This window comes from Manihot esculenta, chromosome 6 (genome assembly GCF_001659605.2).
Source record: "Manihot esculenta cultivar AM560-2 chromosome 6, M.esculenta_v8, whole genome shotgun sequence".
NCBI classification, from domain to species: Eukaryota; Viridiplantae; Streptophyta; class Magnoliopsida; order Malpighiales; family Euphorbiaceae; genus Manihot; species Manihot esculenta.
The window spans coordinates 762366-774352 of NC_035166.2; the positions used below are offsets into that span (position 1 = coordinate 762366).

General features: G+C 29.3%; 1 protein-coding gene across 1 annotated transcript; it reads left to right on the top strand.

Moving 5' to 3' along the window:
• The first annotated feature begins 9646 nt into the window (after positions 1-9646).
• Positions 9647-11351, top strand: LOC110616627 (nudix hydrolase 18, mitochondrial). Its single transcript, XM_021759059.2, has 5 exons — positions 9647-10122; positions 10428-10548; positions 10639-10722; positions 10829-10957; positions 11052-11351. Exons 1-5 carry the CDS (start codon positions 9944-9946, stop codon positions 11166-11168), a joined length of 630 nt encoding a protein of 209 aa, XP_021614751.1. The 5' UTR covers positions 9647-9943; the 3' UTR covers positions 11169-11351.
• Positions 11352-11987: the final 636 nt, after the last annotated feature.

Here is an 11987-nt window from a genome sequence, read left to right on the forward strand (position 1 = left end):
TATTAGAAACCAATCCTTTTCCTTTTGTCATGTAGGGACTCTTTTCCACTATACTTTATATTTATATTCTTTCTTTTTTTAATTTATTTATTGGAAAGAATCTACTATACTTTTTTATGGTTATCTTTTAAAGTCAATATTTACTTCAATTATTGGATTTTTTTTTATTCGTAAATATCCTGATTCAACTTTGAAAACTGAAGCTTATTCGATTCAAATCGAAAAATTGATAAAATTAAATTAATTTATTTAATTTTAAAATTCAGTATAATACATTTCGATTTAATTTGATTTTTAATTTTAAAAATTTTAATTATTTCAGTTCGATTCGATTTTGATAAGAAAAAATTAAAAAAATTAAATCAAACCGATTAATGATAATAATATATTATTTTTAATAATATGAAGAGATTAGATCATACTAAAATTAAAATATTTTAATTAAATTTTAAAATATTAAAAATTAAAAATTAAAAATTAAAAATTTATTAAAACTTCAAATCGAACAAAATCAAATCGGTTCAATTTGATTTAATTTCTGATCAAAATCAGTTTGATTTAATTTATATAAATACTAAAATTTTAATTTTTAATTTATTTATTCAGTTTGATTTTAAATCCTAAATCCTAATCTACTCAACTTTAAAGACTATTTTTGCTTTCACAACTTTTATATAAATAAAATTAATAATATTTTAGCAGAGCACTGTTGTAAAAAAATCAATAAATAAAAATATATAATAACTCAATTACAGTAAAAAAAATACAATAAATTCCACTAAAAAGATAGAATATATGCATAAAGAACGATACATTTGAGAATTTATTCACTCAAAATTTATCAATAATAATAAATCTAAGAATATATATTCAGAAATTTATTATAAATAGATTCTTAAAAAATAAATAAGAAAAAAGGAAAATTAATAAAAAAGGAAAACAATAATGGGTAGCTATTCAAATAGAAGATCAAGTGGAGAAAAGACTAAAGAGAAGACAAATAATAATAAGGATAGAGAAAGAGAATTTGTTACCGGTGAGGTCTACGCAAGATTTGATTTAAAATTAAATTAAATTAAATAAATTAAAAATTAAAATTTTAATATTTATAAAAATTAAATCGAATTAATTTTAATTAAAAATTAAATTAAATTAGTCTAATTTAATTTAATTTGATCGATTTGAATTTTTAATAATTTTTTTACTTTTTAGACTTTATTTTTAATATTTTAAAATTTAATTAAAATATTTTAATATTGGTATGATCTAATTTTCGTATTATTAAAAATAATATATTATTATCACCGATCGATTTAATTTAATTTTTTAAATTTTTTTTATTAAAATTAAATAAAATCAAAATAATTAAAATTTTTTAAATTAAAAATCAAATCAAATTTAAATAAATAAAAAATTAAATCAAATTTTTAAATTAAATCAATTCGGTCGATTTTTTTAAATACGTAAATAGAAAGAGAGTAAAAAAGCGAAAAGAGAATGATCAAAGAGTTAGGGTTTCTTTCGCCGGCGAAGAGCAGACTTTTATCTCAAGTTTTTTCCCTTCTAGCCGATGTATAGTTTTATTTTGTTTTGGAAGGTTGTTTTGATTTTTTTTAAGAGTTTTCTTTATTCAGTTATGGCGGAGTCTGATTGGTTATTGTCTGGTGGTGCTGAGGAGGTTTCAAACTTGTGTCTTCTCTCTAGCCGGTGGTCTCTGTTTCTACTATAAGAAAAGGCTCTTACATGTCGACAATGACAATATGCGTTTAGTGACCACCAGTCCAATGGGAGTTTTATTGCATCGCCTCCCTTCGAGTGATGCTGTGGCACTTCGATCCTTCTTTCATTCTAGTTTTATTTAGCGATCAGCATCGCATCCCTTCTGAGTGATGTGCTTTGTTTTGGATTTTCTATTTCTTTTTTAGATTTTTCAGGTCTGGATCTGTATTGTGCATGTTGTTTTCTAAGTATGCCCTCTTTTTTTCCTCCAGCTATCTATGATGCCCATAGTCTTAGGCGGTGGATAAAGCTGCATGGGCTGGATTTAGATTTAGGCTGAGCTATAATTATTGGATTTTAGGCTAGACTTTTCTTAAATTTGTATTTGCTGTTTGGCGGAATCAACTTTCAAATACAAATTCACCTTTGCATGTTACTGTGGCATCAACATTGACACTCACCAAACTCAATTGCTACTGTAAAATTTTAAATTATATATTTTTGTTAAATATTCAATTTCACCTATAAATTTGTTTGAAATGTTCTACTTATCTATTCTTTTATTATATTTGTTTAAATTAATTTTAATGTTTCAATTTAAATTTAATTTAGCTCACAATGAAAATTTTTTGAGAGCAAAAGCTCAATTTTGTTTTAAATTTTTAAGCTAATTTTAATTAATTAACTCAAAAATTAAAAATTTAATTTCTAATTTCTCTTATTTTTAGGTTAAATTGAATTTAAATTAAAAAATTAAATATATTTGCACAAAAATTTAAAATATGTTAAATTAAATATTCGTTCCTTTTTATTTGGTGTTCTTTTCTTAATTTTTCCTTTCCCCTGCTTTGGACAGTGAAAAAACTTTTGATAATTTGTTCCTTTTTATTTGACCCTTCGATTTTGGTTTGTTCCTTCGCTGGGAGAGTGGCTAGGTTAAAGTTTTTTCGTTGGTTTTGCTTTTCTTTTGGTGTGGTGTAGGTTCTAGTGTTTTCTCGCCGGTAAATAATAAGCTGTGCATTTAAGGGTGTTTCGATTAGTATGTGAAGAGTTTTGATTTTGACGACATTAGCATCTCGAGATTGCACCGCCACGTTCCACGAGCACCACTCCCATATGATATATTGCATGCACCACTCCCACATGCTGTAAATCGGCTAAATTTTGCTACGTCCTCTCTATTAATATTTTCTGGATGCTTGGTATTAAATTTAATGGACTGCTATCTATTTTGTCACTATTATATTAAATTTAATGGATTGCTATCTATTTTGGCGCTATTGTATTGTGATGTGATTTCTCTTATTTTTTTTCTTTTTTATTTTCGTTGCTATTATGTGCCTCTTTATGATGATGTTTAATGTTTGTGTTTGCCTCCTACAGCATCTCACTAATAAAATTAACGTAGTTGAGTTGGTTGCGATTGGATTGGTGCTGCAGTTGTTATAGTATATGTTCCTCTTCTGTGCGATTTTTTTTATTTTGATTGATTTATTTAATTAATTTAATTTTTTTTATTTTAATACGATTTAGTAGTTGTTTTTGAGCTTGTTTTGTAGCATGTCAGTTTGGACATTTAGTTTTTCAGTTGTAATTATTTACTCTTATGAATCATGTGAAAATGCAATATATTATGTATTGATAATAAAAAAATTATCGTTATTTTTTTTCTCAATTTTTATTTAAAAATTGTACAGGTTAAAAGGAGTTATATTACCAATTAGCAGTGGGCAACACGCGCATTAAAGACGACTTGTGTACGACTTTTCCTCACTTGAATGTTTATGATCTGAAGACACCTTGGCCAGACAATGACAGAATGACTGATACTTGCATGTGATATAAATTATTATAAATAATAGGGATCGTGTTACTGTACGCGCATTTTTCATCCGATTGTACAAATACGAGAGAGCGTGTACGCGACGCGTAAACGGTGGCGACAGCAACGACCACACTGGCACTCGGTTTTCTCAAATATTCCCGAGGAAACCCCGTCCACGCGTTTTCTTCTTTGGATCTCTCCCCTCTACCCATCCAAAAAATAAAAAATAAAAAAAATCTTCGTACAAGAAATTATTTTGTTCAACCTTTAAATTGTAATTAAAAAGAAAATTATGTTTAATATTTATATTATTAAAAATATATTAATTAATTTTTTGACTTTAAAAATATATTAAAATACTTTTAAAATTTTAAAAATTATATTAATTAATCATTATTAATTTTAAACATTAAATATTAAAAAATTTTAAAATCAGAAGGACAAAATAATTTATTTTTATATAAAATTAAAGAATAAACTAATAAATTTTTTATATTATAAAATTAAATAGTAACATATTTAATTTTAAAATTAAAAAAAATAATTAATAGGTTTTTAAATATCTCATCGATATTTTAGTGTGTATTTTAAAATTAATAAACTAATTCTTAAATTTTTCTATACTAAAAAAAATAGTAAATTATCCTATAAAAATATTTTCAATTCAGTTCTCAAACAAAAATATCCTATCTAATTGACTACTATTGCCCTTTAATTAGACTCATTAGTCTATCAATATTTTTAATTTGTGAAGAAAGAAAAATGAATAATATTTTGGATATATTGATAATATATCAGTCTTGTACAACAGAGGCTATTAAACTAAATTTATCTCACTTGTAATGCACGGTCTAAAAAAGAAAATAATACAAAAATTTTTAAAGAATTTAAGTTAAAAAATATGGTCGTAATAAAGCATATTTACAAAATAGCACTTAAAATAATACAATTCAGTTAATCAAGTTGTCAAGTCGTTATGTCAATCGTCAGGTCATCAGGTCGTAAGTCATATTCTTTTACACCTCCCCCTTCAAGTTGGAGTTGGGAGAGAAACCAGAGACAACTTGAAACAAAAGTGTTGATGATGTGCAGCTGTTAAGGGCTTGGTGAAAAGATCAGTCACCTAGTTTTGACTGGAGACATGTGTAGTGCACATGAAACCTTTTTAAAGTTGCTCTCGATCAATATGACAATCAATCTCCATATGCTTAGTCCTCTTATAAAAAATAAGAATTGCTGCAATTTGGAGAGCTGCTTTGTTATCACAATGAAGCTGGACTGAAAAATCAAGTGAACCTACAAATCTTGCAAAATATATGAAATCCAAAGTAATTCACAAACAGTAGCAGCCATGGCTCTATATTCAGTCTCAGCAGAGGACTTAGATACTGTTAACTATTTTTTGATTTTTCAGGAAACCAATAAGGAACCAAGAAAGATGACATACCATGTAAGAGATTTCCTGGAGAAATAACAGGATTCCATCTGAATTACAATATGCCTAGGAAACCAATAAGGAACCAAGAAAGATGTCATACCCTATAAGAGATTTCCTGGAGAAATAACATGATTCCATCTAAATCACAATATGCCATGATTTGAAAATTGCACTGAACAGAAAAATAGATACCAGTATTAATAGTGGTTTTCAAGTATCTCAAAACATGCATAGCTGCCTCCTAGTGAATCTTTTTTAGGGCAGACATAAACTGGCTCAGATGCTAGATGATATAACTTATGTCGGGCCTTGTGAGATTAACATATAAGAGTACCAATCAATCTTCGATAGACATTAGGAGTCACCAAGCTCAGGTGATAAATGCAACCCTCTAGGTAGAGGAAACGATGTTGGTTTACAATGCAACATACCAACATCTTTCAATAAATTTGTAATAAATTTATATTGACTAAGAATAGTGCCCTGATCATACCTGGCTACCTCAAGCCTAAGAAAATATCTGAGATGTTCTAAATCCTTTATGGTGAATTTATCATGTATAGCAGTTTTAATATGAGAGATGTCATTAACTGAAGTACCAGTAATGATAATATCATTTACATAAACCAAGAGAGCTATAAAAGAATCTATAGAAGTTTTGACAAATAAGTAGTGATCGTGGCAGGATTGTGAAAATCCCAAAGATATGAGAAAACTAGTAAACTCTATATTCCATTGTTTTGAGCCTTGTTTAAAGCCATAAAGGGATTTCTTAAGTAAACAAACTTGCCTATGAAGGGCCTTATGATAACCTAGAGGGGATAATATGTAAACCTCCTCATTTAAATAACCATGGAGGAAAACATTATTAATATCAAGTTGAAAAATAGGCTACTGTTTTGCAGTAGCTAAGCAATAAAAATTCTGACAGTGGTAAGTTTGGCGACAGGTACAAACTTGTCTTTATAATCTAAACCCTCAATTTGATTATAATCTTTGACAACTAAACGTTCCTTATATCTTTCAATCTCACCATTGGATTTGTATTTTACTTTATAAACCCATTTACTCCTGATAGCCTTTTTTCCTTTAGGTAATTATCAGTAATTATCCAGGTGCCATTCCATTATAGAGCTAGCAGCTCTTGCTGCAACCCACAAAGCATCAAGTGATGCTTGTGCATAAGTGGATGGCTCAAGAACACTAGCCATATTATGGACAAAAGGTTGATGATGTGGGTTAAAACATATATTTGAAGTGGGCTATGATGAAGTGGAAGCAAAACTAACAAAGTCCTGCAGCCAAGCAAGTTTATTTCCAACTCTAATGGACCTCGTGACCTGTACAGTAGAAGGTAACTTGATATATGAGAAGGTGAGGTGGATTGAATACTTTGATTTATTGCTATAATATAATTAGAGATATTAGTTAACTTATCATCTATGTCAGGTTTAGAAATAGGAATAGAAAGCACAAGAGAAGATTATGGGATTTTAGTGTTTGTATAAGAAAATATGTATTCACAAAAAAGGACATCTCTGCTAACCAGGATGGTGCCAGTCTGTACATCATATAGCTTATATACTTTATATGTCCATGCATACTCTATCATAACAGCCTTAATTGATCTTGAGTCAAACTTATCTTTATATGGACCAACTTTAGTTGCAAAACATAGGCAACTAAACTTTCTTAGGTGAGTGTAAGAAGGTTTTCTTCTAAAAAGCCATTCATAAGAACTTTCCCAATTAAAACCTGCTATAGGCATTCTGTTTATAAGATAAGTGGCAGTCAAAGCACATTCAAACCAAAAAGCTTTTTGGCAAATTGCCTTGAAGACTCAAGGCCCTTGCAGTATTAAGGAGATGTTTATGTTTCCTCTCCACCACTCCATTGTGTTGTGGAGTATAAGGACACGATCTTTGGTGGATAATTTCACTGTTTTCAAATAGTTTTTGGTATTTTTTACTCAAAAATTCATGATCATTATTTGTTCTTATAATTTTAACTCTAGTATCAAATTGAGTTCTTATTAACTTTGAAAATTTAGACAAGAAATGTGTATTTTGACCTTTGAATTGCATCATATAGGTCCAAGTAGCCCTAGTATGATCATCCATAATAGTAGGAAAGTACCTTGCTCCAGTCAAGTATTCCTCTTTATAAGGCCCCCAAATGTCCACATGGATTAAATCAAAAAGGTTTTGACTTATATTATGACTCATAAGAAAAGGAAGTCTGGGTTGTTTTGCTAAATGGCAAAGTTCACACTATAAATATTCTGAACTACTACAGCTAACTCCACTTATATATTTTTGTTTATCAACAGAAATGTGTTCAAGTCTCTCATGAATATCCATAAGACTAAGCATGCAAATAGATTTATGTGCCTGTGATTTATCTTGTATAAACCACTATCTTCTTTTCCTACAGCAACCACTCTCCCAATCAGAGGGTCCTGTATGATATAATGATGAGAGTGAAAAAACAGAATGATTGGGCTATCCTTAATAAGCTTAATTACACACAATAAGTTATAATTAAACTCTAGAATGTACAACGCATCTCTCAAAATAATAGAATCACATAAAGAAATGGAACCAGAATGTGTAATCTTTGCTACATTTTCATTTGGTAAGTAAACAGATATAGGATTTGAAAGTTTAGCTAAGCAATTAAACAGACATATATTTGGTAATATATGATCAGTAGCACCTGTTTCTAATATCCAAGTGATGTTGTCATGCATTATGTTATACCAATGATTAGCATTATGATTACCAGCAAAGGTATATGAGCCTGAGTCAAGACTCCCATCTGACTTTGAATTCAAATCCATTGTAGTGGCTGTTAAAGTTGTCTTTCCTTTTATTAGCCTTGAGACCTCCTGTTGAAGAGTGTTGAAAGATGCACTAATTTCATCAATCCTATTAGTGCCATGATTCACGTCAAGAGGACTATCCTTCTTATGCTCATGACCTTCAGACATAACCACAAGTCTCTAGCCAATGTTTCTACCTTTCTCCTACCTTGCCGATTGTCCTGCATTCTTATTTTTATTCTTAAACCAATCAAGATACCCTATTAGTTTGAAGCAAGCATCTCTAACACAATCATCCATGTTACAATAACTGTAATATCCCTTATTAGATCATATTTATATTATTTTCTTATAAAATAAATTATGTCAAATAAAAAGTATTTTTTATATACTCATAAATTTTTAATTTTTAATTTATTAATTTTAAATTAAAATTTATTAGAATTATAAATAAAATGAACGATTTATAAAATATTCAATACTTAACTCATAAAACTCGACTCATATTAGTTTATTTATTAAAAAAATTAAATCTGAATTTATTAATATTTAATTTAAATTTAAAATGAATAAAATCAAGAAATGTTTAAAAAATTTTAACGAATCAAAATTAAATTCTACAAAATTCGACACAGTTCGGTAGTTAATCATTTAGTGATATATCAATTATCAAAAAATATATATGTGAACTGATTGAACAAAATATTTTACTCTTTAAACTTTAAAGGAAAGAAAAAAAAACTCTGCAAAGGGCAGAATAAACTTTTTATTTTTCATTAAGAATGTTATGCAAAGGGACAAAGTCTCAAGAGCTTATCTTTACACATCACTTTACCAAATAATTAAAATAGGACAAATCCATACTTATCATAGGAAGAAGGAAAAAAACACAACACTTGCATCATCATTGAAATTAAGGTTAGTTTGGTTCAAAAAAATAATTAATTTAGTTATTTTTCCTCTCAATTTAAAAAAAATAATTTTTTGACATTACCATATACTCCAAATTTCAATCAAATTTTCACTCATTAAAGTAATTAAATATCATCAATTATTTATTATGCAGGGAAGATAACATATATATATCTCTAATTAAATTAAATATAATCATACAAGATAAATTTTTTAATTAAATTTTTAAAATTATAAAAATATCAATACTCATATATTTATGTGGTGATAAGTGCAGTTGAATAAATCTGATAAGTTCATATTCTATTATCTCGATTCTCCTAATTTTCAGTTAAAAAAAATTATAAAAATATTTAATTTTATTATATTAAAAAAATAAATAATAATTTTTTTCAAAATAAAAATTAATCAATGAAGTCGAAAATTAAAGCTTTTTTCACAAAATATTTTTAAATGAAAATCATTATTGTTATTATTTGAAAAAAGTAGGTTGCAGAAGAGATAAAGATGAGTACTTTTCTAGGTGATAATAGGAAATGAAGTGTTGATAAAAAGTTCTTTTGGATGGATACGAAACTTCCCTGAACTGGTTTCGCTATCTATTCTTCTGTTTCCTACGTTGTTATCTCATGTGTAAGGCATTGTTTGGCAATTTGCCTCGAGAAGGGAAAAAAAAAACCAGATATTATTAAAGTTATGTCTTTGAAGACAAGGACTAAAAGTAAAATATTATTAAAGTATAGGACCAGATAGTAATTTTGTTAAGGCAAGTGTGAGTAGCGAGTTTTACGGTCCCAGATGTGGTTGACCAAAGTTAAAAATCAGAAACGCACGTGCGAGTCGATTTGCACGCTTGTTCTCTGTTTCTTCCTTTCCTTCTTCTCCGTGTGCGCCACTGCAAAGCATAAATATATCTCTCTTTTAATAAGAGGAATCAATTAGATACTGTTCCACGTCCTCCACTCGCTTTTCCATTGTTAAATTCTTCTGTTTCCCATAGCCATAGCCATAGCCATAGCCATAGCCATAGCCATAGCCATAGCCATAGCCATAGCCATAGGCCTTTTGCATTTGTTGTTCTCTGCTCTACTCTTCTTATTATAGCTATAATTTGAACTATTAATCTCCTATTTTAGCCTGGATTTGTCCAATTTTAGTGCTTTCTTTCGGGAGCTATCACAACCAAACCCACCCAAGAAGTTTTTTTCTGTTAGGAAAATAATCAAACATGAGAGGGCTGTCTTTCTTTGTGAGAAACTTTGCGAATTTCCTTTCCTTTCTTCTCCCTTTCATTGATAAACTCCCTTCAAAGTTGTTGCCTCCGCAATTAGAAAAGATAGTTGCGTTGGTTTCTCGCACTGGCCGTCATCTTCAGCGTTATGATAAGGGTTGCCGCCAAGTTGTAGGGTCAGTTTTTACTTCCTAGTCTCTTTTGGAGATTTATGTTTCTGGGTTTTGTTATTTTTCCCCCTATTTTGAATTTTTTGTTGAAGGGCTTGAAAATCATTGCAATCTGGGATTTTTATTTTTTTTCCTTCTTAAATTGGGTGTGTTGAGTTAGATGAATATAATTTTACTTTAAAATTTTAGTTTTTGGTGCGTTTCCAAAAGTTCAGGACTTCTTTTCATGGTCTTGACTCTGGGATTTCTGAAATTCTTTTTATTTTTTTTTTCCTGCGTATTATTTGTTAACCTGTTTACAAATTTTGCAGGTGTGTTCCTTACAGATATAAGAAAACTGATCAACCATCTTCCATGGATGAAACTTCTCATGAAGATATAGAAGTTCTTGTCATCAGTTCACAAAGTGGTCATGGAATGTTGTTCCCTAAGGTACTATTTGTACTAATTTCTTCGTGGGCATTAAGTTTTTAATCTCTTTCATTATAATTCCTTAATTGACTTTTGGAATTAACTGTTCAGGGAGGATGGGAAGAGGATGAATCCATGGAACAAGCAGCACTGCGAGAGACGCTAGAGGAAGCAGGAGTAATTGGCAAAGTTGAAGTGAGTGTTTGCTAAGTCATCATATTAGCAGTTTCTCATGGAAGTATTGCCTTCTTTATTAAAATCTAACTCAATTACTTAATGACATGTGGTTTTTCTTTTCCAGTGTGAATTGGGGAATTGGCAATATATGAGCAAAAGGGGAGCCAAAATGCATGAAGTCTATATGTTTCCTATGCTTGTTCATAAGCAATTAGATCTCTGGCCAGAAAAGAACATCAGAAAAAGAAGATGGGTATGTCTAAATTTGGTAGTTTAACAAATTGATCAATTGGTTTGAATGGAATTGTTGAGGAATTAGGGCTGATTTTGCAGTGTGAACTTTTCAGGTGACTGTGAAGGAAGCCAGAGAAGTGTGCCATAATTGGTGGATGAGAGAAGCTTTAGATGAACTAGTTCGGCGGCGACTACAAAAAGAGGAAGCTAATGAAAGAATCTGTAAATAGAACAATGTTTTTGTAGTAATAGCTAATTAAGTTTGTTAATAATCAAGAACAGGTTATAGAGCATATTGTAGATATACAAAAGTCTTCTTTTTTCTTTCTTCTTCTTTAACTTTCCCCCTTTGTAGAAATCTTGATTCGTTAATTCTTTCAACTCAGTAAATTTTGGTTCTTGATTTGCTTGAATTTGTTCTTAGTTTTCCAAACTTGTTCTTGTGTTAAATCTTCTTTGGTTTCATGCTTTCTATGAGCTTTCCTTAAGTCTCTGCCTTTGAATTTCAAGCCAAATCTATGGATTTGGTCTTGCTCTTGCTCTTGAATTTCCTCTTGCATGCTTCATTTTCTGATATTAAGAAGAGGGCGTCCGTCACCATTGTGGTGTTGTTTTGTTTTCTCATCTTAAGGATCAGTGGTGGTCAGAAACCATCATCTGTCTGATATTTCCTTTGGTAGTTGGAGTTATTTCTTTGGACATGGACCTCATATCTAAGTGTGAAGATGATTTTTGAAAGTTCTAGTATTATAAAAAAAAATTTTAAAAATTAAAATTAGAATATACATCTCAGAACCATTAAATTAGTATTAACTTATTCAATTTTGTATGCTAATGACAATAATATTATGGCTAACTACAGTAAAAAAAAAAAATCAATGTTGATAAGCTCTAAAAAATAGGAATACACGATGAATTGAAATCATTTTCATTTGGTCGGACCAAACAGTAAAAAGTCCGTATACATGTGAATCAAAAATATTTTCATTTGGTCGGATCGGACAGTAAAAAGTCCGACTTATTGAGTATAAAGAATCAGACCTGCAACA

Bases quoted from the DNA above. Each gene is read 5' to 3' on its own strand.
- LOC110616627 (XM_021759059.2), top strand. From the start codon at position 9,944: ATGAGAGGGCTGTCTTTCTTTGTGAGAAACTTTGCGAATTTCCTTTCC. The intron at 10,123-10,427 runs GTCAGTTTTTAC...CAAATTTTGCAG, and splicing joins GGTTGCCGCCAAGTTGTAGG to GTGTGTTCCTTACAGATATA. The intron at 10,723-10,828 runs GTGAGTGTTTGC...TTTCTTTTCCAG, and splicing joins GAGTAATTGGCAAAGTTGAA to TGTGAATTGGGGAATTGGCA.